General features: G+C 42.5%; 1 protein-coding gene across 3 annotated transcripts in view; it reads right to left on the bottom strand.

Moving 5' to 3' along the window:
• ANKRD12 (ankyrin repeat domain 12) overlaps positions 1-26,896 on the bottom strand; it is a 107,160-nt gene that overhangs the window by 63,327 nt on the left and 16,937 nt on the right. For all 3 annotated transcript variants that reach the window (XM_073331576.1, XM_073331577.1, XM_073331578.1), the window contains exon 2: positions 11,426-11,563. In XM_073331576.1, the coding sequence (XP_073187677.1) occupies positions 11,426-11,512 (87 nt within the window). In that variant the 5' untranslated portion in view covers positions 11,513-11,563. The remainder of the gene's footprint in view (positions 1-11,425; positions 11,564-26,896) is intronic.

Raw genomic sequence — 26,896 nt, 5'->3', positions numbered from 1 at the left:
GGTAGACATGGATTGTGTTAAGAGGAGTGCATTCCTACCTTTTAGATATGACACAGAGGGTTGAAGTAGGCAATTGTTCTCTCTCACCAAGAGCTCTTGCCTGTGTCCCACACAACTCAATCCAGCCATCCCTCCTATAGGTTTAACATATAGTTAAACATATGTGTGGGAGATCAGAAGACACTAAGGATATAATGATAGCATTATACCCATGACACTTAGCTCTATGTCACCTCATCAAGTGTGGACAGTACATCACCCTTTTGTCTCAACATCCAAAAGTTAGGTATCTGAATGAGAAACAGTTGGCACAAACTATCTGGGTAACATGAAGTACTCATAGGCAGAGGTAAACAAGTTGAGAAGTTAGAAGTAGGCATGAAGACTGCATAAACAGTGCACCTGCAGGGCAGATATTTCAAACATATGTCAATTAGAGACTGGAATTTTGATTTCACAAGAAGCACAGCACTTGAAAAAAAGACTTTGTCATGTCCACAATGCCAACAAATGGAAAACAATGACACTGAAGTTGTAATGCTGACAATACCATCTAAAGAGCTCAAAGTGCCACAATCCTGGGAACCACAAAAAATACCATGTAACTAGTGAACACTAAAATGATGAGAGCTCTGTGCGGATACAAAATTTATATCCGTGGATATAAATCAGTGTCCACGGAGCTGGAGAGCTCTACCGGGAACTGCAGCAGAAAAAGCAACAGCCCAATGGGCAGCCACTCCCAGGACTGAGAGCCCCAAGCTGGCAGTTCCTTCAGCAAGGTTATACCACCCCCAGCCCTGCCCACTGCACTAGCGCAACCAAGGACAGCTGCCGGTGAGCCTGGTGCCCGCCCCAATGAGTGGGGAGTGGGGCAGTACAGCCATGCCAGAGGAGCTGCTGTCTGGAGTGCTGGCTCCTGGGAGAGGCAGCCTGTTGGGCTGCTTTCACTGCTGCAGTTCCCAGTACAGCACTGTGTAAAATGTATGCATCAATATACATTCCAAACAAATCTATGTTAAACTAATTTAAAAATTGCATTATTATTTTTACAGCTCTATAAATGTGCATAGTGCATTAGAGATAAAAAAGCCCCATGTCCTGAAAAAATAAAGAAAGGTGAAAGATGTAATAAACCTTAACTCTGCTCCCCATGAGAATGTATTAAGGAACTATCTTTACACGATTATGTACTGAGTCTCACAATAATACTGTTTCTATAACCTTAGCTAAGTTTGCAGCATTACAAATGTATGCAAAATGACATAACTTTTCATTCTTGTATACTACACTTACACTAAACTGTAAAACCGAAGCCTCTTCTACTGACCCCAGTTTATTATGGAAGCCAACTGAGTTCCTCAGCCTACCAGGAATACAGATGTGGCAACGATTATATGCCATTGAGACAGCATTATCATTGATTTTCATGATTTCAGAGTCTTGACTAGCTCTAGAATTGGTATTTTCTTACCACTCTCTTGTGTTTCTGTTCATAGCATTCTCAAATAATAGTAGCAGTAATTAAATTCACAAGACTGGCCAGTTTCACAGCTGCTATTCAGAACCCTGTAGACTGCAGTGAAACTGACAACAATTAGAATTTCACTCTACTGCTGTTTGGGAAAACTATAAGAAAGAGTAGCAGTGATGGCAATGACTAGCTCTCCACGAGGGAAGGACTGTGACTGAGCAGATATCCTCCACTAAGAAATTATATTAGATATAAACAGACAACATAAGAATCGGGCCTTTCTGATTACACTAACAAGAGAATGGGTTTGTAATCAAAGCGTCTAGTTAGACTTTGTGCTACTAGATGAGCAGGTAGCCGTAATGGCCAGACCACTTTCCCCCCCTCATCCTCACACACCAAAGGGTTAAGATCACTTATTTCAGATGCAGACCTTACAACTGTCACCCATACCGCTCTCACCTTGAGATCGGATTACTACAGTACTAGATCTAGAAATCAAACTGCAGCAAAACTCATTAATCTGTTTATGCTGTATAAATGTGTCCATTTTTGACCTGTGCTCAGAGGCGGATTAAGATATATTGGTGCCCTGGGCACAAACAACATTTGGGCCCCACCCCCTGCTCCTTCCCTTACCCCTAGCACCTGGCCTGGCCAGAAGTCAGGCCTCGGTAAGAGCTGACCAGGGAGCCCAGGCCACTGTGGGGAGCCCTGGGCGGTGGGCCTTGGAGGATAGAGACAAGGGCTGGGGGCTTCTCTTGGGTACCCCGGCACCATGCCCAAGACAAGTGCAGGGTCCAGGGCTCCCCACAGCCGCTCAGGCACCCTGGGTGGCTATTACCACAGCCCAGAGCAATGGTCCCCAAACTGTGGGGCACACCCCCTATGGGGAGCATGGAGGAACATTCTGGGGGGGAGGGTGTGGCAGGACCGTGCCCCAAATCCGCTCTGGCCCCACCCCAGGCTCTGCTCCCAGCCGCACCCCCACTCACAGCCCCAAACCAAAAAAGTTTGGCAAAACCAAAAAAGTTTGGGGACCTCTGGCCTAGGGTGACCATACTCCCCATTTTGGCCCCAGATGTCTCGATTTTTTGGCCAAAACTAGGCATTTGTCCCATTTGCTCTTGCTAACTGATCACAAAAGTTTTGCCAAAAAGGAGCATCTGGGGAATGGGAGTGGGGTGAGCAGCGGGGCTCCGGGGAGGTGAGCAGAGGAGGGGGATTTCAGCAAGTGGCTCAGGCCAGCTCTGCACGGGAGAGGGGCTAGGCTAACTCTGCATGGCGGGAGAGGGGCTTTGGTGAGCTCCATGCTGCATGGGGTGTGTGTGAGAGAAAGAGACACACTTGGGTGAACAAGCTTCACACCGGGGGGGAGAGGGAGAGGACCTTGGGTGAGCGGGGCCGAGGGGCTTGGTGCAATGCTGCACGGGGCTGGGGGGTCCCCTTGGATCAGCTCTGCGCAGGGCTGGAGGGAGGGACTTGGCCAAGCTTAGAATGAGGCTCAGGCAAGCAGCGCCTGGGGGCAGTGAGAATATGCATTGCTCACCATTCTTCCACAGGCTTCAAGCTGGGCTGGAAGCAGGGCCTCAGGAGGAAGAGGAGGAGCAGGGGGTATGGCCTGAATTCCCACCACTCCTGCAGGGCCTCCAAATTGGTCTGGGCCCTAGGCAGGGGCCTCCATTGGCCCATGCGGTAATCCACCACTGCCTGTGCTCCATTATTGGCACTAGCTGCCTATATGGTCCTGTGGCCCAGATCCTTGGATGGACACTTTCTGGGTGCACCTTCACTAGGAAAACAGGTGTGTTCTTACCTTCTATTAACTAGCTTAGGTTTCCCAAAAGTCTCTCCTTCGCCCTGGTAACACATGTGAAAGCTACAAACTACCTTCTCACTAGGCTTTTCTTTATAGTTACCTCATGTTAGTTAACATGCGGTAAGACAAGGCCTTTTTGCTGGTTAGTGCAAATAGAAAAAAAAAGGAAAGATTGAATAAAATGGGAAAATACCATGTAGAGAAGATCTAGCACTCAGATAACACTAAATCATACGTATTGTTCACACCTAAACCCATTAAAGTAGCCAAAAAGTTTAATCAATAGGCCTCTTGATCACTCAATGTCATTATCACAGAAGTGAGTGAGCATGCTGACAGCAGAGGCTGGGAGGTTCAGTGTTAACAGGAGAGACAGAGAAACTGAAAGATGCATGATCTCTTAAGGGGTGAACATTTTATTACCTTATTTATCTACCAACTAAGGTTTTAGCCTATCTAGATAAATATGAGTATAGTCCTAGACCCAGATATGGCGTCTTTTGTACCTTTTTTTTTTTTTTAAAGAAAAGCTCTTATTTCAAATGTTAAAATTATACACATGTATATAAAGTTTTTCTTTTGTTTTCAATAATATATCTAAAACTAAGCCAGGGTGGCACCATACCTATCTAATATGAAATTGATACAAAACCATATGTTAAAGAGTAAGTCTATTACTTATTTTGAAACATTTGATTTTTTTCTCCCATTTAAACTGATTGCCAATTTTCTAATAATTTAAGATAATTTTGGTTTCAGACTATACTTTGGGACATATTTCAGAACATTGATAGGTTTGATAGAAGCATCTGAATCTGGAACTGATGATCCTGACATCACAGAACCTTTGGACCAGTGGTTCTCAACCAGGGCTACATGTACCTCTGGGGGTACACAGAAGTCTTCCAGGGGGTATACAAACTCATCTAGATAGTCGCCTAATTTTACAACAGGCTACATAAAAAGCACTAGTGAAGTCAGTACAAACTAAAATTTCATAAAATGTCTTGTTTATACTGCTTTGTATATTACGCATTGAAATGTAAGTACAATATTTATATTCCAATTGATTTATTTTATAATTATATGATAAAAATAGAGAAATTAAGCAATTTTTCATTAATAGTGGGCTGTGACACTTTAGTAGTTTTATTTCTGATTTTGTAATCAAGTAGTTTTTAAGTGAAACTTGGGGTATGGTACGCGAGACAAATCAGAATCCCTAAAAGGGCACAGTAGTCTGGAAAGGTTGAGACCCACTGCTCAGCTGCACAGGAACTGCAGTCATTGTCAGGGTAAGAGAAGGCAAGGTAGGGATACAGCAGTAAGGTTCAGGACTGGGCAGACCCTGACTGCATGTTGCAGGGTTCCTGGGCTAGAACGCAGTGTAGAGGGCAGTCTGGGTTCCCCTACCAGCCACTGGGCAAGTGGTACTGTTACTGGGCTGTGAATGGGAAGACTGCCTAGGACAGTGGGTCTTGAGAGACTTTGGTACACACACCCTCCCCGGAAGGGGAAAACTACAGTGACCTGGCTGGAAGGCCACGCCACAAAGCAAGAATAGTTGAGTCCCAGGAAAAAGGGACTGAGAAAACAACAGAGTGCAACCACAGGAAGGGGCATCAGCCTGGAAGAGCTAATCCCCAGATGCAGCCAGAAGGTGCAACCTCAGTGAGTAGAGTACCACTGTGATGACTTGGTGGAGAATGCGGGCAGATGATTACCCCTGAGACAAAAGGAGGATGAAAGACGGCGCATGATGATTGCCCCTGACCAAAGGGGATTGTAAGAGACTGTGGAGGACTGTAAGGGACTGTATAAAGCAGTCACCCCGATACAACGAGAGTGCAGAAGGCCATAGCAGGGGAAAAAAAAAAAAAAAAAGACAATGGAGCTACAGTAAGCAGGAGCCTTTTTTGCAGAGGGCACTTATACCCTCCCTTCAAAGGGGGGGGGGGGGCGATAAACAGATGGGATGGATCCATGCCCTATTGAGGCAGGTGCTAGAGAACCACCAGAGACAGTAGCAGACACATTTGTACCTTCGAAATTATTTGACACAGCTGGCTGAAATGTACTTATTTAAGCTTATGCGGGAAGAAATTAACAGAAGCTGCAGAGACCGAGACTGGAAAGGAGGTACTGGGGCCAGGAGGCCAGAAACCTAGCCATGGAAATGTTATGCCTGCAGGTGGACAGGACACCTAAAAAGAGAGTGCTCTTACCTGAATGGGGACAAGAAACCTTACCCAGGAGGCAAGAAAACAAGAGTCCAACCTGGGGAGAACAGGCAACGGAGGGGTGTGTTTTGACTGTGGTCAACAGGGGTACGTAAGAAGGAGATGCTCATTTATGAGCTGTGAGGTGAAGGCTAGCCCAGGGGAGTTGGCTAGACAAGAGAAGGCTGAAGTGTGGCCTATCGACAAGGCAAGGACAAGGGTTTGTTTTGGGTGGTGCAAGGTCAGCCATATAAAAAGGCACTGCCCTCTAAAGAAACTGTGGGGTAGCAAACAGAAAGGCACGGAACCCAGAGAGACAGGTATGTGGGGACCGGAGTATGCTGGAGACTGTCAGTGCAGACATGGTGGTGATGACCTAGGACCTGGCAGGTGATCAACCCACGCATCCAGTTGAGGGTAGTAAGAAGATAACAGATAAAATGATTGGGACAGAGAGGGCCCACACAGACATAGGGATGAACACAGAGGCAGAGTACTGTGAGGACTCAGATCCTGTGTGGAAGGGTGGTGGGGGATCCTTTGGGGCAAGTAAAGGGGCTACAGGAAAAATTAATAGCTGCCTTACAAGAAGCTGCAGAAGACATCCAGTTGCAGAGGGAAAAGTTCAGGAATAGAGGCCCAGGACAATCTGCGTCTCCTGGTGGGTGACTTGGAGCAAGAGTTGGATGACCTGAGGGCCCAGGTCAGGCAAGTGCAGGGCAGGAGGCATCCATACCCGTGAGAGTTACTGTCTTGAGGGGGAGGGTATGGGATTGGGTGCTGACCCCACACAAGGCCTGAATTAAGGTAGACCGGTGGGCCAATTAAACCACCTAGCTTGCATCTGGAGGAGAAGCCAGGGAGCAAGCATTAATTAGAGACAAGGCTCAGCTGGACAGGAACAGGAGGTGGCTGTATAAAGTCCAGTAGCTGAGCAGCTAGGGGCTGCAGAGAGAGAAACTGCAGTCACTGTCAGGGTAATAGAAGGCAAGGTAGGAGACTGCCCAGGGATACAGCAGTGAGTGACAGTAATTGACTCTACAACTACACTAAAGTACCTATACTTAACACTACCTTACACGAAACTAAACACTAAGAATAACTATAAAACCTTCCAGATGAAATCAGTGGAGAAAACCCCTGGATTCAAATAGACTGGAGTGGTTCACTTCCATCTGGCTCTCTGGTTGGAAGGAACTGAGGTAGTAGAGGACACACCACCCATTTATATAGCCTCACACTCAGAACGTTGGAGGACACTGAGGGAAGGGATAGGAAGGACGCATACGTGTTCTGACATTGCTTGCAGAAGGTTCTACTACTAGTTGGCTCATTACCTGTAAGTGAGAATACACATAGTGTGAATTAAAGTTCAAGTGGCTATCACACATATCAATACTGCTTTTGATCTCACAGAACAGTGATGCGATTGTCTGTGCATGTCATAAATATAAAGGGAATGGTAACCACCTTTCGGTATACACTGCTATAAAATCCTTCCTGGCCAGAGGCAAAGTCCTTTTACCAGTAAAGGGTTAAGAAGCTCAGGTAACCTGGCTGGCACCTGACCCAAAATGACCAATGAGGGGACAAGATACTTTCAAATCTGGAGGGGGGGGGGGAAGGCTTTTGTCTGTGTGATACCTTTGCCAGGAACAGATCAAGGATGCAAGCCCTCCAACTCCTGTAAAGTTAGTAAGTAATCTAGCTAGAAAATGCATTAGGTTTTCTTTGTTTTGGCTTGTGAAATTCGCTGTGCTGGAGGAAATGTGTATTCCTGTTTTTGTGTCTTTTTGCAACTTAAGGTTTTGCCAAGAGGGATTCTCTATGTTTTGCATCCGACTGCCTGTAAGATTATCTTCCATTCTGATCTTACAAAGTTGTTTCTTATCGTTTTTTGTTCTTCTAATAAAGTTCTGTTTTTTAAGAATCTGATTGGGTTTTTTGGGTCTTAAAAATCCAAGGCTGGTCTGTGCTCATCTTGTTTATTCTCAAGCCTCCCCAGGAAAGGGGGCGTAAAGGCTTGGGGCGATATTTTGGGGAAATAGGAACTCCAAGTGGTCCTTTCCCTGATTGTTTGTTAAATCACTTGGTGGTGGGAGCGTTTTACCTAATCTAAGGGCAAAGACTTTGTGCCTTGGGGAAGTTTTAACCTAAGCTGGTAGAAATAAGCTTAGGTGGTCTTTCATGCAGGTCCCCACATCTGTACCCTAGAGTTCAGAGTGGGGAAGGAACCCTGACTGTGCACCACTATGAAAAACTGTGTGTGGACAAGAGGTGTTTTACAGCTGTAGTAAGGAGTTGCAATACCAAAACATTTTAGTGAAATGAGCTTCTTTGTCTTGACATCTCCTCATTCTGAATCTACCGCAGTAACTTTATACAGTAGTGCCTTTTCACAGAAAGTTCAAATACTAAAAGGAGCCAAAATTTCAAAATTATAAAGCTTTAAATATTTAAGTATCCATAAGAGATTTATTTTGCTGTCCTTGCCTACTATCCAGACCTTTTAGCCACACTTGAATGATAACGTTTCAGAAGGAAATTCTCCATTTGTACTGATTGTACTTTTACTTTAGAAGTCTGAAACTGTACTTGTTTTTAAATGTAGGCACTTGGCTTGATGATTTTTTTTTGTTGCTCAGACTCATTTTAGATTATCTACTCTTGCCCCAATCTTCTAAACATTTTATAGTGCTGGTACTAGATTGAACCATAGAATTTAGCACTAGGTAATAGTTTGTGCATTTTTTTGTACAGGAGAATAGACTGCACCTTCTTCAAATGCAAAGGTCAGTTAATACCCTTGTATATATACAAAGAAGTCACTGTTTGGGTTTCTGATCGTCTAAATGATGATTTATTTTAAATCTTGCTTGCTAGATTTAGTTATATAAAATTGGACAAAAGTAGTAATTAAACTAAGGTTTTGCACAAAGCTAAAAACCTGCTTTATAAAACTATCTAATGAAACATTAACAATATTAATTACTATATTAACTTATCCAGGACTTCATTTTTGTGAATGTTTTACACCATGGTTTAAATTGCATAATCCTGGAAAATCCAAAATATAGTTCTACATCTTCCTCTGGTCACAAAACAGCATCACTCAATATATTCCCCACTTCCACACACAACTGTAAATACCATTTCAACCTGCATTCTTCTTAATCAACACAGTATTCAATATTTTTATGTTTTACATCAATATAACCACATACTTCTTTTTCCAATCCCTATTTGGAGTATGAAATTGTGCACAAGCTAGGAGAAGGTAGGTATGTTGATGGGTAGTAGCATTGTAAAAGGTAATCTGAAATGAATATAGGAGAGTGTGTAAGGATGAAGTTAACTAGGGATTTCTCATACTTTTAATGTTTGTATTGGCGACTGATAAACTTCAGCAACCTTAACTTACACAACAAAATTGTTGGTGATGGAATAACCAAACAGTGACAAGGTTCTTCAGAGCTGATGCGACAATGAAGTGGTTTTATGCAGTCACTAAGCATGTGATTAATTTGTTCCTTTTCCCCCTCAGGTAAGAAATTACAATTGCTCTGAGTGATTAATGCAGTGAAACAATATACTCAAATCTATGAACAAATGTATTATCTATATGTAAAATTATACCTCTGACAGAGCGATGATGTGCTAGACATTGCAAAAGAGGTGCATTGTCTTGCTTTGAGGCTTGTGCCCTGGGATAATGTCAAACTGTTTAAAGGGGTAAAAGATGATAAAGTTGTTTCAGCCTATACAGGTGTTATATAAAATTATTAAAAATAAACAAATTGAAATTGAAAATGGTGGCACAGACAGGATGTGTAAATTAAAATCTGTGCATTATGGGTTTTCAGGGTTCCTGGGATATCACAAAAATGTTTCAGCAATAAACAAAAGTGGTTAAGGTGACAGTAAGTGTCCGTATATGAAACCACTGGATAATTGTTTTGATTGGTTAATTCTGATGAGACTTGGTTGCCATCTCTTTTGGACAGTTTTTCTTGGAAGCATTAGACAACTTATTTAGAAGTGAGGAGAAGAAAATTATATTACTGGGTACCAGTGAGCTTCACTGTGTTGACTTTTCCCATCCGAACCTGTTGGGACCCCAGAATTTACCAATGAACCACTTTCCTGATGTTGAACGATATCCTCACCAGATGACATTATCTCATCCATCAGGTTGGCCAAATCCTAAGAATTTGGATGTGAACATAAGGTTCTTACCATTATTTCTTCCCTTGCATGTCAATTTCTTTCCCCTACTTTATTTCTCTAACCTCTTCCTCTTTCCATCTTAGCCAGGAGTGGCAAACAAAGTAATATTTTGTGTTCTGTGCCTGTGATTTTCCAGAAGTTAAACTGCAAGCAGCAGAAATAGAATCTAAATTGTCTCCTCATTTGTTGTTTTCTTTCTCACCCCCTTCATATTGATTAGCTTAGCTTCATCTTCAAGAGAAATAGGACTGACTTCAGCAACTCAAGAGGTAACACCTGTAACTAACTCTTTTTCTCAAGGTTATTTAATACCAACTGAGAGACCGTCAAGCAATGGATTTTCCTTTTAAAAGTCTGTACATCTAAAGAAAATAAGGGAAATTAAGTAAAAATTAATTTTAATAATTTAAGTTTCAAATTATCTTTCTTTGTACGGCATTTAGTAAATGGTTTAAGAGGTATTGATGGTGATTGACAGGAGGAGTATTTGGTTTATGTAAAATCTGAGCCATAATTACTGTTTAATGCTCCAACAGTAAAACAAGGATTCTATCAGTACATTAACACCTTCAAGCCCAGCACCCTTTCAACACAACAACCTGAGCTTTTCTACCTAGAAGCGTTACACTTTTGAAAGTCATAATATCTCCAGTGGCAGAAGAGGGGAAGAATAATACTGGGTATCATCTCTTTATACCTGTGAAAACTATCACTTAGCACACCCTCTCTCCAGTGTAACTATTGTACAGAAGAAGACAATGTATGGCATGCTGGCATACCACCTTCTGGGATTGGATAGTACCGTAGACAGCACTACCTCCCCCTCACTGTCTCTGAGCCCTACTGACAAATTATGGATGCTCACTACATGTACAGGTGCCCCAAAGGGCTCCCTGTAGGACACTCACACAGAGTTGGTCATAACTGGGTTTTAGAAGTTTTGAAAATGGGTGAGACAGCAATATTACTGAGTAAAATCTCAGTTTGCATAATGATAGAACAACAAACCATACTGCTTAGGGTCAGCTTTATCTTACTTTTTTGCCTCACTCAAAAACTAAGTTACACAATTTTTAAAGTGGGCTCACACTCCAGGAACTGCAACATTTCTAAGATAATTATACATCTTTTTTTCTGTATTAAGGCTGGAAGTCAAATGTCAACAAACACTCAACAACTGCCTGTCCTATGCAAGGAATGTACTTGTGTTTACAACATTAATCTGTGCTTTCTCTGGAGGAATTCAGAATAAGCTACTAAAATATACATACATATATATTCTAGACAAAAATACAGAATTAAATGCAGTAATTTAAAATAGCAACATCAATACATAAAGACATCAGATGACATAAGACACGAATAGCACACTGACATAATAAAAATAAATTCAGCATATCCAGTTCCTTTTAATATTAAACTGAAAGAGATTAAAAGGTTTTTAAAAATTCCTAATGTCTGCTGCACATATTCTGATGAGGATATTAACAATCAAAAACCTGTAATCTATTTTAGCTAGATTTTTTTAAGACCAGGATACCGAAATACAGATTCACATATATTTCCTAGGATTATAATGCCATACCTTGACCTATGATATGGTTTCTCATGGTTCATACATGTTATATATTCCTACAAAATTACTCATCTTTCAGTGTAATTTATTTAATTACATTTCCTTTTTACCTTTCTTCCAGTTGGTTTCTCCACCATGGTGCTATCACTGTCAGAATTTTCAATCTGAACTGCTTTTGTAGATGCAAATTTGGGCATTTTATAGCTGTTCAGCTAGCTGTATCTTGAATGAGTGTGTTCATCATGTGTCTGCAAAAAGAGAAAATGTTTTTTATACACACACACGCGCATCAAAGCCATGCAAGTGGCAGTGTAGAGCACACTAGAGTAGAGCTGAATTGGATTAAGTGTAGGAATAGAGCTGAATCACAGCAGACTCTTCAGAGAAGATGAGGCTCAGCTCAAAGCTGAACTCAAGCTTATGGCTACATCACACTGGACACTCTGACAAGTACAGCTCTGTCCTTGGGCTGAAGAACAGGAAGTCTAGCATAGAAACAAAGCTGTTACTAGATGGTGTTAAAATGGAACTGAGTTCAGCTGCTGAGCCAGCTCCTCCCTCTAGCGCACTTCTTTCACTGACTGCTGTTAATATTTCTATGCAGTTCAGACTTACTGACCAAGGCCTCCTATCTCTGAGGTAAAGCAATTATCACTGCACCCATTTTACAGTTAAACAGACTGAAAGATTGTACAAAATCACAAAATCACTAGAAGAGCTACAACAGAATTCAGTTCTCTCGTATGGCAGATCCAAGTCTCATCCACCTAAACACACTCCCTTTCAGAATGAATGTGTCAAATCTATGTACTTGGCTATCTTATCTATAACCACCTATCAAACCAACATAACACACTTTCTTTACAGAGACTGGAATTTAATCCAGGAATCTTGACTTCCAGGGTCCTACTGTTATCTAGCAAATGGTTATGTAATCCATCAGCAAAATGCATTAAGTGAAGTTCAAGAGGTTTGTGGTATGAACTCAAGGTGTTCAATCCCCACAGCTACCATACAAGGTTCATTATGGTACTATTTGAGAAAATTTCTGGAGGGTTCTCCCCCGGCTATTTTTCCAATTAAGTTAAGGTTGCAGCTAAATTACTGATTAAAATAATATTTTGCATCCTCTCTAAAATCTACTAAGAACTCAGGTTGGCCTGAAAATTGGTACAAAGCTCTAAGAAGGACAGATAGATAATTAAGTTTGCCTAGCAAATAGTTGCACATGATGGAATTTCTGTGCAGAGAATGAGGAAGGAAGAGGTGGTGTGGGAAGGGATGACAGTCCTGTGGTTAAGGCACTAGACAGGGCTGGAGTTGTGCCTTGGTGGCGCCAAGTATGGGGAACCCTAGACCTCTGTTGTGCAGGAATAAAAAGATTCATGGGCCATGAATATGCTGGGTAGTGAGCCTGTAACCAATTTACTGAGGTGTGCACAGAGAAGCTGGACACTGAACTTCAGGAAGCTCACTGATCCAAAAACGATGGGCCTACATCCAAGTCTTCCATCATTAGGCTCCCTGGTGGCCAACCTACACTTCTGAGCCTTAGTAGGCTCATATGGGCCACCCACAACATGCCCATGAACCTTAAGAAGCTATTTTGGCTAATCCAGGAAGCAGGAGCCAACTTTGACTGACTTGAGGATAAGGAACAGTCAGCCCATGGCTCCAGGGAATCACTCTGTAGAGGGTCCTGGGACAGGAAGGAAAATGAGGAGTGGAGTGTTTGGTTATACGGAAAACCCATGGACCAGTGTTGTGTTTTGTGTAGCTTTTCTTTTTAAACTGACTATGGTTCCGTTATTTTTGGAGCCACCATTTTACTGTAGCATTCCCTAACCTAGCTACCATTCCATCCATAGTTCACTATAGCCACTTTATTGCCACACTCCTGAAGAGATCAGGTGGGATGTCCAGAGATGGTGTATGTTTAGGGCCATTGTTGTGCTTGGCGTAACACAGAATTGTCAATAAAGATTAGGTCTTTTCCTTTCGTGAGTTAATTACGCTGAAAAGAGCTGTTGTACATGCAGACTCTCTTGGCTGTGTCTCTGGAACACTTATCAGTGATGACCGCCTGAGTCAAACTCTTAGATTCAAAACAAAGTTTAATATTGTCTGCTAAAACTTGATACCACAGCCGCAGGAAAGCAGACCCAAACCAGAGGGAATTCACTTACAAAATACTCGGTTAGGGTGGTGCACACCTTGTCTTCATAACTTTCCTGATGGTGGGATTTCAAAATGCCAAACCCAAATGTCGGAAAACCAGGAAACGTTCAGTCAAGGTCTTCCATTCTCAGAAAAACATGTTTTTCTTTTAACACAAATCATAAACTTATGAAAACCAAGAAATGTGTAATTAAGATGCTTTTTCACACACACACAACCTTAACTCTTTTTCACTGGGATGGCAATACGTAGTGGGAATTTCACAATATCTTTACTGCCCTTAAAAAAAACAAAAAAAACCCAAAGCTATATTCTGTTCCCCCACAACTCCAGATCATGACTCATCCTCACACAATGCAACAGGACAGTCAGTGTGGCCTCTGTAGCAACAATAATAGGGGAATAATTGCTTATGGTTGACAGAGCACACTGGACACACTGAGCTCGCTCTCCTCTTTGTTTCCAGCTACATAGTCAAAATTAAAAAGGTTAACACCACAATGGAGGATATCCTAAAATTAGTTTTCTGCAGTTTTGAAATATATTCTGTAAATATATCCCAAGAGAAGGGATCAAGATGCTGGCCTCCCTGTGCACACAGAATTAAGGCTGTGTGATTACACCGTATGTGAAGAAGCATCTTAACCATGCAATTCCTGGTTTTCAGAAGTTTGTGGTTTTTTTCTTCTTGTAATGCTAATGCTGAAGTTCTTTTGGGCATAGGAGAGACTGAGCAGTCTCAACTTTAGCTGTTGCTAATGGCTGTGCTATAATAAAATAATCCTGTACATGTTCCTGACAATCAATAAAACTTAGCTCTTGATAAATAACTAATTTAGCCCTCATAATTGAATTACTCCAATATCTGATTTTGATAGTGTGGTGACAATGCCCAGTAAATTCTTATTTTAATTACATTTCACTATAGCACTGTAATTGTGATGGTTTTAAAATAAAAACAAACACTTATTTGTAATGTTGCTTGGAATTATTGTTCATGATAATTTTACTGTACTTGGAGGAAGCCAAGCTGAACATACTCCTGATGATAGTGAACCTATTCATTAGAACATCTAGTAGAAGGAGCTCATGACTTTTCTTAAATAAGGGAGAAAAGGTTCTGAAAGCCTTCTGATGCAGTAATGTAACTTTTCTTGCTATAGAATGTCTTGTCATCTTAGCACTTGTCTTCAGTGCAAAGTTAACTCAAGTGATAAGTCAAATGTTGCCCTACTTGAATCATGCCCACACACAAAAACCCAGGAGCACTGTGGTGCTTTTAATTAAAGTTTGCCAGCCTGTCATGGCATTAAATGCTAAAGCTTGAGTTAGCACAACTCTTCAGCAGCTAATGTGACCATTCTGCAATGTGGATACCGCTAGTCCTCCAATACCTTCCCTAAATTCCCAGCAAATGCCTCAAAAGGACAGACAAGTTCTCCCACAATTCACCAGAAAAGAATTCATAGAGCAGCCTCATCTTAGTGAAGCAAAAAGAATGATACAATATGCCCGCAGAAATTTTAATGCCACAGCCTCAATGTTCACACTTTCCAAAAAATTCATTAACAGTTCAGATGTTTAAAAATGAGTGAAGGAAAAAAAAAAGTTATCTTGGAGGGAACATCTCTTCCTGGAGATTATATAGTAATCCAGATGCTTTGGGCATAGCTCACCCTACCTCAAAGAAGAATACAAACTCGTGATCATGTTACATCCATCACAGCAGAAGAATGAACACTGAACTGAAGATGGAAACAACCAACCATCACCTGGTTTTCTAGGAATACCTGCTTCCTGTTATAGCAAATTCACCATATATACCCTAAGGGGCCTACAGTCTCTCACTGATTTCTGGGTTCTTATGTCTGTAAATCATAGAATCATAGAAGATTAGGGTTGGAAGAGACCTCAGGAGGTCATCTAGTCCAACCCCCTGCTTCAAGCAGGACCAACCCCAACTAAATCATCCCAGCCAGGGCTTTGTTAAGCTGGGCCTTAAAAACCTCCCTAGGTAAACCATTCCAGTGCTTCACCACCCTCCTAGTGAAATAGTTTTTCCCTAATATCCAACCTAGACCTCCCCCACTGCAACTTGAGACCATTACTCCTTGTTTTGTCATCTGCTACCACTGAGAACAGTCTAGATCCATCCTCTTTGGAACTGCCTTTCAGGTAGTTGAAAGCAGCTATCAAATCCCCCTCACTCTTCTCTTCTGCAGACTAAATAAGCCCAGTTTCCTCAGCCTCTCCTCATAAGTCATGTGTTCCAGTCCCCTAATCATTTTTGCTGCCCTCCGCTGGATGCTTTCCAATTTTTTCACATCCTTCTTGTAGTGTGGGGCCCAAAACTGGACACAGTACTGTAGATGAGGCCTCACCAATGTCAAATAGAGGGGAACGATCATGTCCCTCAATCTGCTGGCAATGCCCCTACTTATACAGGCCAAAATGCCATTAGCCTTCTTGGCAACAAGGGCACACTGCTGACTTATATCCAGCTTCTTGTCCACTGTAATCCCCAGCTCCTTTTCTGCAGAACTGCACCTTAGCCAGTCGGTCGCCAGCCTGTAGCAGTGCATGGAATTCTTCCATCATAAGTGCAGGACTCTGCACTTGTCCTTGTTGAATCTCATCAGATTTCTTTTGGCCCAATCCTCCTATTTGTCTAGGTCACTCTGGACCCTATCCTGACCCTCCAGAGTATCTACCTCTCCCCCCAGTTTAGTATCATACGTGAATTTGCTGAGGGTATAATCCATCCCATCATCCAGATAATTAATAAAGATGTTGAACAAAACTGGCTCCAGGACTGACCCCTGGGGCACTCCGCTTGATACCGGCTGCCAACTAGACATCGAGCAGTTGATCACTACCCATTAAGCCCTATCATCTAGCCAGCTTTCTATCCACCTTATAGTCCATTCATCTTCTGTTGCATCTTTATTTTACCACACAATGGTTAAGGCTACGGTTATGTCATGGAGGTCATGGAATCCATGACTTCCATTGAGCTCTGTGACTGGAGCTCCCAGCCAGCCTCGCCCCTGCAGCTCCCCACCCTGGTGGGGGGGCCCCACAACTGCTCAGCCACGGCAGGGGCAGGTGATCGGCAGACCCCACAACTGCCCAGCCACACGAGTGGACCCTGCAGCTGCCCAGCCACAGCGGGACACCAGCAGTGACTCCCCGCAGCTGCCCAGCCCCGAGCAGCAGCTGGGGTCCCCTTCAGCTCCCAGCTACCCCAGGGGTTAGGGGACCCTGCAGCAGCCCAGCCACAGGTCAGGGGACCCCAGAGCTCACACGCACCGCAGTGGTGTGGGACCCGGGAGCCCCAGCAGCAGTGGATGCTGAACCCGCCTAACCCTTTTGCCAGGGATATTTTTAGTGAAAATCAGAGACAGGTCACGGGCATCTGTGAATTTCTGTTTATTGCCCATGACCTGTCTCTGACTTTTACTAAAAATATCTGTGACAAAAACTTGGCATTAACAATGGTATATCTATTGTGGTACCAATTTAAAGTACTATACAGCAGTGCTGGAACAATCTATGTAGTGGAAGTGCTGAGAGCCACTGAACCAAACTCTAAACACTGTATATGATGGAAACCACTTCAAGCCAGAGGATGCTGCCACATCCCCAGCACCTCTAGTTCCAGCACCGATGGTACCATATTCAGTCTTAGTTGTGTTAGATAAAAATATATAGGTAATATTGAAAAGGTCTTTAAATTATTTTTAAAAGGTTAACAAATATTATTAGATTCTGAAACATTTACATAGGATGACATCACAACAAACTAGGATTAATAAAATCTAACGCGGAGAAGAAAGGGGACTTGACTGAGGTAAGCCCAGTTATAACGATACAATGCTAAGTGATCAATCACTTTTTAGTATATACTGTCGCATATCAAGTGAGTCACTTGATTCAATTTATGGAAGCGTACATTTAGAGCTAATGGAAGTCCATGTATTCACACTGTATATAAACAGCCTGTGGAATTCATGCTCCACATTGCACCATGGTTGCTGTCATCTGTTCTCTGTCCACTCTTTGCCTTTGTTCTTATTTTCTTTTTGATTTTCAAATGTATTCTTCTTTAACTTTCTTGTTCTGGGGTTTGCCTTCCTTGTTCCCCAGACAGCAGAAGGCTACATGCTGCTAAGGGGTTGGGGCATCTTTTAGTAGCTGCATGCAACTAATCTCACAGTTTAGCTGAGTGCCATGGTAATTAGAGAAGCATTAGACTGGGCTGATGTGGGAGCAGAGATAGTGGGTGGGTGATCTTCAAGGAGCTATTCCCACTGCTGCTTTATCCATAGATAGGTTCAAGAGCATATTTGATTTAGAGGGGATGGGATCTGGCATAATGCCACCTTCTCCACCCCTACTGTTCTCCTATGGCTCATGCCTCTTATCCTGCCTGGGAAGTCCCTCCCTCACTCCAATCTGGGAAAACCTGTCAAACTGTTTTATGGCACCTATATCATCACAGAATAAGGCATTCTGAAGCATCTAAGTGATCCAGAAGTGCCAAATGATTTCAAAGAGGAGTGGGTTTTTTGTTGTTTAAGGTTAAATGACTGCTAACAAATATATTCATTTTGCCAAGCTGCAAACTACACTTTAAACCTATGCTTTTGCCTAATTAGAAATACATATATGATGAAATCACTGTTTATTCTAAAACAAAGTCTCTCCAATATGTGCAGAGCATTAACAGTGAAGTTCTATTTACCTAAGGGCGGTGAGTCATGTTTGTTCTAAAAGACGAAGTACTTGGAACAGTTGTTACTGCTGTATGTGCTAGCTGCAAAAATAGGATTCTACAAATTAGCATCAGTTCATCAAATGACCGAACATAATTTCTTACTCCTCATGAATTATTTTCAACCTAGAGCAATAATACTCTATATTCAACAGGAAAGATGCTGATATGATAAAATATCTCGTAATAATTTTAGCAATCTGTGCCATATTTCAAAACAGTATGAAAAAAATGCTGTGAATGTTTATAAGGCTTTGCTGCTTTTACAAATATTAGAATATTCTAATATATTAGAAACCAGGCATGAAGATAGGTTGCATCTCAGATCTCTATTCATTTGAATGATGTTAACAGAAGATTTAAAGAGAACTATTTTACACAGTTTGAAGCATCATGGTATTCAAAAGCAGCAGCAAATAAGTGTAAGAGCAAGTCATTTAATTGATGTGAAAAGAGCTAATATGGATTTCTTTTCTGTTTCAGTAGAATATTTGAAAAGTATACAAAAAGATCTATTTTCTGGCCTAAAATTTCAGTGACTGGTAATTTTGGGTGCCAAACTTAAGACACCTCATAGGAGCCTGATGTTCAGAAAGTGTAGATCACCTGTTCTCTGTAAATCAGTCCCTTTTAAGGTATCTCAAATTGGTCACCCACCAAGTTACTAGTGACCTATGAAAATCAGGCCTCTATTTTACGCAAAAGTTGGACACAGGAGGAAGGAGAGACTTTTTTTTTTTTTTTAAGAAAGAAGGCAGAAGAATTATCTAGAGTGGAATCACAACGTTAAATTTCAATTTGCTATGTCTATCCAAGTTGATTTCAGTTTGTTCAGCACTATTTGTTAAACCCACAAGCAGATCTACAACGTGAAAAGGGAGAAGGGGAGGAGTATTATATTTAAAGAACAAAACAAAGGACTTCCACTAACAATGAAGTAACTCTTTTTGGTGCAAATTTATTAATAGACAACACATAAAAATTGCATATTGCTTGATGAAAATGCCATATTCAAGTTTGCTATATAATTTTTTTTCAAATAAAATGAAAAACAAAGTCACAAGATGTAGAATTTAAACAAAAAGGTATAAGAAAGAAAACACTAAGAATTGGGAAACACATTTGCAGTTAAACCATATTCTGCCCCCGTTCAGCACACCATCAACAAGGTGTAATTTTATAGACAAGGTTACACAACCCCTTCTCCGAAACTGTGAATATGAATGCTAGGTCTGAAAGCATGGAGCATCTGCAGAGCCTCTCTTTTCTCTGGGATGAAAAAATTTAGTTTCCTGGTCTTGACCCCTGAAGGGCGAGGATGGGTACCCAGGCTTGTGAGGTACCTCACCACTACTACTTGCCCTTCACATGAAGCAGTCTTGTCTGTGCTTGCTGTGGCTCAGCAACCTGAAACCAACAGCTTCTGATCACAAACAAGCACTGTTTTCCAGGTCTCCACAGACCTCAGCAGCTCTGTACAAGCTAAGGATAGACACACACCAACACCCAAGTCCTGGGAGCATCTCCAGCAATATCCAGTCCCAATCTCTGGACACAATCAATAGTCACCAGGTAAGCTGTCCCCAAAGAGACAGTACACACAGTTTGACTGGCACAACTCAGAATCAGATCCTTTATACCACCACAGCACAGAGAAATAGTTATAGTGAAGCAATCATAAGTTTATTATCAAAGATTAAGATTTAAGAGATACTGGGTAAAGATAACGGAAGCAGAAATGATTACATAAAAAACAAGAGCGATAACCTGCTTATAAAAGTCTAAATTTATCTTTGACAGGACAAAAATCTTTGTCTAAAGCAGTTTCTCTCCTAAAGCAATCTTTCCCAGCATCACAACCAACATGACTGGGGGGGAAGCACCCTTCACTGATGGGGAAAAAAGTGCTGATCTTTTTGCTCCCTCAGCAATAGATAAGGATGTGTCCTTTTATTTTTCCCTGATATTCCCCCTAAAATTATTTTTCTCCACTCAGTCAGTAAAGCCCATTACTGTTTATTCTCTGGTGCCTATTGATTTCACACGTCTGTTTTTTATTATGTTTTTATTTATTACGGCAAACCGCAGCCAATGGGAGCTGAGAGGCTCCATGCCTACAAACGCTCCAGGTAAACAAAATGTCCCAACCTGCCAGTGGCTTACCCTGACGGGCCGGGAGCCAAAGTTTGCCAACCCCTGAAATATAGGGTCAGCTTATGAAAGTGTCATACAGTTTTTACCATTTTTACTTATCCATCGGGGGGGGGGGGGGAGGGTTGGCTTATAAACGAACCGGCTTATGATCGAGTATATACGGTACATATCATTTAGCTAGCTAGAATGACAAACTCTCCTCCTCTGAGAGAACATGCGTCTCTGTGATGCCTCATACCTTCATACATACTCTCGGGATATATTTTCAGTATATACACATAACTTTTTAAATATCATCAGTACCTACATTTCATAAAAATATTAATGACCAGCATTACTCCAGCTTTCAACTGATACCATATAAGACACTATATCAGGGATCAGCAACCTTTGGAACCTACACTGTGGGACAGAAGAGAAGATCTAGATCTCAACCACACCACAGGTCACAATCTTCTCAATACTCACCATCTCAGTGCTGTTATGAGCCACAGTGTAAGAGGACCAGGGCTGCACCCCAGTCTGTGACCTCTCAAAAGCACTTTTGATGAGCTGGTCGAGGGCCTGAACAATGATACCTTACAGCATCAGCTGCCATCTATACACCTGTCACGCCTCTCAGAAGTCACCTTGCCCTACTTCACAGTAGTTAGGACCAGCTCTAAAGCAAGGAGATTGATTTCTAGTAGGGTGCCTACTTCCGTATCTCAATACAACCATCGTACAGGAGATTTCCTACTGCTTACCTCTGGGGCAGGATCATTTTCAGTACAGACTGCTCCACACAGGTTATTCTCCAAGGTTCTCTTCATTGTAGTGGCATACTAACCCTGGTACGGTGACTAGACTTTATTAGCACCAACCTTGATGCGGTACAAGTGAGAGCATTCCTCTCGCTACCCACATCCACCACCTTGGGACAGATGTCTCCCTAATACACTAGGGAAATCACCTACACAACCACAAGGTTCAAGACAAATGGCCTGCCACAGAAATGACCTTCCATATCACTCTTTTGGGGCTAAGGGCTGTCAGGAGTGCCTGTGCACACTTTCTGCCTTTCATCAAAAACAACACACAAAGGTCATGATGGACTTAATGTGACCTGTATGTTTTGTATAAACCACCAAGGAACTGCCAGATCTCTCTCCCTCTACAAGACAGCACTCAAACTTTGGAACTGATGCACCCATCACAGTGTGCTCATCTCAGCTGTCTATCTACCAGGGATACAGAACATCACAGCCGACAGCCTCAGTTGCAATTTTCTCACGACAATGAGTGTGTACTGAATTCAGAGGTGCTTCAAGATATATCTTTCCTTTGGGGAACGCTGACTATTGATCTCTTCATTACTTAATGGAACAAGAAAGGTCCTTGTTACTGCTCTAGGGCCGGCCTCTGTAAACATTCACTGGCAGTTGCCTCATCTTCCCACGGGACAGGGCCCACTTTTATGTCTCTTCCCAGTTTCCTACTGTATCCAAGAGTCTGTTGAAAATTCAACGAGACAAAACAAGAGTTATTCCGATTGCCTGTCTTGACCATGACAAGTCTGGCTCCCTTACCTGACACAGATGGCAATATGCCCTCCTGTTTCTCTTCAGCCCATCCCTCACCCACTCTCTCAAAACAATGGGCTGACCCTTCACCCCAACCCACAGGTCCTCCACCTCCAGGCTTGGCTCCTTTTTAGTTCCAAGGCTTAGAGGCAGAATGCTCTGACAAGCTGAAAGATGTGTTGCAACACAACCGAAAGTTGACCACTCGACATACTTATCTACAAAATGGAAACAACTCCAAGTTTGTGTCATTTCAAACACACAGATCCAACCTCATCTTTCCTCCCTCTGATTTTGCACTACATTTTAAACTCTCACTCAGCTTTCTTAAGGTTCATCTCGCGGCGAAGTCGACTTCCTACTTGGTGTTTGCTCACCCACTAATGCGTAGATTCTTTAAGGGCATTGGGAATCTCTTCCTGCATGTAACACCACCCACTGCAGCCTGGGACTTTAACCTAGTGCTAAGGGCTTTGACTAGATCTCCCTCCGAGTCCAGGGCAACTTGTTCTCTCTTACACCTGTCAATGAAGACAGCATTACTAATTGCCATCACCTCAGCTAGGCACACAGGAGAAATAGCAGCCCTGATAGCACATCCATTGTTCACGGCTTTTTTTTTTTTTTAAAGACGGAATAACTAAGGCCATATCCCAAGTTTCTCCCTACTTTCTCTGCACTTTCCATATGAATCAACAGATTCGTCTCCCTGTTTTTTTTTCCTAAAACCACATTGTGACAACTGGGAGATAATTGTGCATATGCTAGATATTAGAAGGACATTAGCATTCTACTTGGACAGGACTAAGGACTTCAGGAAATCCACTAAACTCTTCCTTTTGTCCACAGAAAGATCCAAAAGGTCTGTGATATCAGCTCAAAGACTATCCAAATGGGTCTCTAGTTGCATTAATCACTTATTAAGGGTGCAACTTGCTTCCATACAGAGTCCATAAGCACTCCACGAAGTCAGTTTTTTACCTCCATCACATTCCATAGGGATACCCCTATCCCAGCAATCTATAGAGCAACGACTTGGGCCTCTGCCCATACTTTCACAGAACACTATGCGATCACTGAGGATTTGGCTGCTCACAACATCTTCGACTCCGGAGTGGAGTCTTTTACTACAGAGAGTACTGTGAAGTCCCAGCCTCCAGTGGTGGTTACTGCTTGGGAACCACCTACAGTGGAGCACCCAAAGGGACACTACTCAAAGAAGAAGAGGAAATTACTCACCTTGTGCAATAACGATGGTTCTTCGAGGTGTGTCCCTATGGGTGCTCCACAACCCGCCCTCCTCCCCTCTATTTCAGAGTTGTCTATAGGGCTCTGCGGTAGAGAAGGAAGTGGGGGTGGAGGGTTGCCCGAGCAGTACTAAATAGCCTCGAGACAGACCACAAGGGAGGGAGGGCACATGTGTGGGCTCAACGGGACACTGCTACCAAAAATCTCTGATTAGAGGTGCAGAGGCACACATACACCTACAGTGGAGCACCCATCTCAAAGAAACATTGTTACTGCACAAGGTGAGTAACTTCCTCATTTAATATAAATTCTTTTTGGTTGTCTACTATGTCATCTTATTAACTGAAAAGAACTCCATGCTATCACAACACATGAGTAAATGAATAATAAAGGCTTCTTGACTTTATAAGTAACACCGATTTAATAGGTTGGCAAGAACATTTACTAAATTATCTTCCCAATATCTCTCACAAACTAGAATGCTCTCCTGTTGCCTTTACTTATTCATACAATCAGAACTTGAAAGGGGTGGCCTTACAAGAGGCTATAAAACTGAAACTCAGTCTACCAGGTTTCACTGAAATATCAAAGACAAAGGACCAAGATCCAATGCATGCCCCCAAAATAACAGGGCCCTAATACAACATCAAAACTTCCATTGTCCATTACAGGCAATTTCTGCACTGAGTGTGGATTTGAGTCATATATCAGTCAGATAAAAGCTGAAAAACAGGAACAATAAAATATGGCCAAACATTTTTATTTAATTAGATGATACCAGTTACGATCAGCCTTCTCTCGCCTTCTAAACAAAGTTTCCAAACCATTTGAATAAGGCTTCGTGGCTAAAACAGAGGACTGAAACCATGACATAATTCTATTCTTTGATTTACTACGGGTTTCTTGTGTGACCTTGGACAAAAAGTGCTTAAAAGGTAAACCGTGATGCAAAAAAAGGTCTAGATTCTTGAGCCATATTTCAAACTAAAAGAGACAACATGGTTCTGTAGACTGAGATTCCCTAGGACAAACTAGCATTTAAAAAAACCCTCTGAAGGCATGAATCATATCCCAGAGAAAACAGAGAAAGAGCAAACAGGAGAATGGCAAGCTGAGATCACTGCTAAGTGGACCTTAAAGGAGCTGTACAAAGGCTGGGGTATTTCAGATGCAGAAAGGAGTTGAGGACCTGTGATATCAAAGTCTGCTTAGGATCCAAACCTTCTAGGGCTGCCCAGACAGAACATCTTCCATGTTGATAAATAAGTCCTTTGTGTGGATATCTTTCTGCTCTGCATCAGGATCTTCTGGACTTGTCTAGAGCAGACCCTGTCCATGGTACCAGTCACCATCTAGGTTGGACATCTGTAACAAGTCTGTCAGCCAAAACTGCCTCAGTCAGTATGATGTTACAAGAATGATCGTGGCTACATCTCTTTCGCTTTTGGGAATCAACCTGGAATCAGGAGAAAGGAATCAGAGACTCTCTTTTGCCATTACAGAATAAGGCACTGAGCAATTAGCCCAATGGAATAGAAGTTCAAAAATTTGGCATTGTCCTTGGTGGTGAACATCATCACAGAACCCTGCCTCCCCCAGCCCCAAACAATGGAATACTGGCTTTATGATGGTTCTTCACAGAGCCCACTTGTGACTGATCACAGATTGTCTGCTCAGGAAATTTGCTAAGTCATTGCTGACTCCTGGGAAGTGAAGAGCCATTGGGGCTACCCTGTGATGGTGGTACCATGTCTAGAGTCCTATGGCCTCCAGGCAGATAGACAATGAGTGGGCACCTCCTTGCTTGTTTATGCAGTGCCTTGCAGAGGGGCTGTCCATTAGGATCTCCGCTGTGGAATTTCAGAGCACAGGCAGGAAAAGTTACACAGGCCAGCCTGATAGCCCTGAGTTCCATGTTTATGTGGAGTCCCAGGTCTTCCAAAGATCAGACCTCTTGCATTTGCTGGTGTTCCAAGTGGGCTTTCCAACCTGTCCCTAGTATGCTCATGATTAAAAGTATTTGCCAGGGTGGGGTATGAAAACTTCTCTCCTTACATTTTCGGGTTCTAGCCCCCATGTCAATTCAGTGAGGACATGAGGTGGCAATGTGATGTTTCCTGTCCATCTGGCTTCTGCTGGAGAGCACATAGACCTGAGTCAGAGCTTTAGAGGCCTCAGGTGGAGTCTGGCAAGCAGTGTCACATACTTGCATGCTGACATATGGCATCACAGCCTAGGGCAAGCCTATACGGTCAGTCGGAATTGATTTTATCTTGAGTAGCAGGGATCACAAAGACAGGAACATGTCCTTAGGAGGTATGCTCTCTGACATTGAGTCTATCAAAGCTACCATGATGTATACCATCTGTGATAGGGAAAGAGACTATTTTTCACAGTTCACTATGAGGCCCATCAAGGCAAGGATTGCGCGAGTATATGCACTAGGGTTATTGCCATCTCCTGTTGGAACCTGACTCTGATCAGACAGTTGTCCAGGTAAAGGTAGATGTGTATATCCTGTCTCCTCAGGTGCACTGCAACTACTGTTAGACATCTCATGCCAATTCTTGGTGCTGTGGAAAGTCCAGATGACAGTATCTTGAATTACTAGTGATTCAGCCCCACTATGAATCTCAAGCATATCTCGTGAGTCAGGTGGATGGCTTTGTGGAAATATGCACCTGGCAAGCCAAAAGTCTTGGGCCTGCAAGGACAGAATGAGGGAGGCAAGAGGCAAGCATCATCATCCTAAAATTTAGGTGGCATAAATATTTGTTCAGTCTCCCCAGGTCTAAGACAGGGTGAAGACAACCTGTCTTTTTGGAATAAGAAAATATTGGGAGTAAAAGCCTCTTCCCTTTGACTCTTGCAGGACCTCTTCTATGCTTTCTAGACAAAGCAGCAAGGCTACTTTTTGTGACCTCATGAGAAAAAGGGGTAGGGAGTAAGGTGTGAATAGGAAAGCAATGGGAGATGTCTGAACACTCATTTGTTCCTGTGAATGAAGCCAGGCAGAAAGAAGCAAAAAGACTCCTGAAGATGGCAGCAGCTCTGTCAATACTGCTGTCTCTATGCCAGGTGAGCAAAAGGAAGTTGAGGACCAGCATGTCCTAGATCAATGGTATCTCGTCTGAGATTACTACTCACATGGTCATCTCTGAGAGAAAGCTGGTTTCCTTTGTTTCTGTGGGGAATGGTCCTTACATTGTTTTCAGTAGCGACCCAGAGTGTAAATCCCTAAGGACCTTAACATAGCTCTTGAGACCATCCCATCAGAGGACAGGTCCTCAATAATGGCTTGTACCTCTTTGGGTATCCCAGAGGCTAACAGACAAGAGGACCATCTCATAACAATGGTCATTACCACAAACCTTGCAGCCATATCAGATGCATCCATGGCTGCCTGCAGAGCTGTTCTAGATACTATATGCCCTTCTTTTATGAGATCTTAACTCCTCTGTTCTCCTGAGGGAATCTTTAAAAGAAGGGGAGGAAGTTGTATTTTGCAAACAAGGCCTGATAGTTTGCCCTCCACCCCTCCGGAGTTGAAGTGAGGCTGATGAGTATGCTTTGTGTCCAACCAGGTCTGATTTCTTCAGGTCTTTGTCCTTAAGTACCTTTTGAAGACCTGAATTTCTCTTGGACTGCAGAGTTATAACATACAA

This window comes from Lepidochelys kempii, chromosome 2, assembly GCF_965140265.1.
Source record: "Lepidochelys kempii isolate rLepKem1 chromosome 2, rLepKem1.hap2, whole genome shotgun sequence".
In the NCBI taxonomy this organism is placed as follows: Eukaryota; Metazoa; Chordata; order Testudines; family Cheloniidae; genus Lepidochelys; species Lepidochelys kempii.
This window is presented reverse-complemented; position numbering and strand designations above follow the sequence as displayed.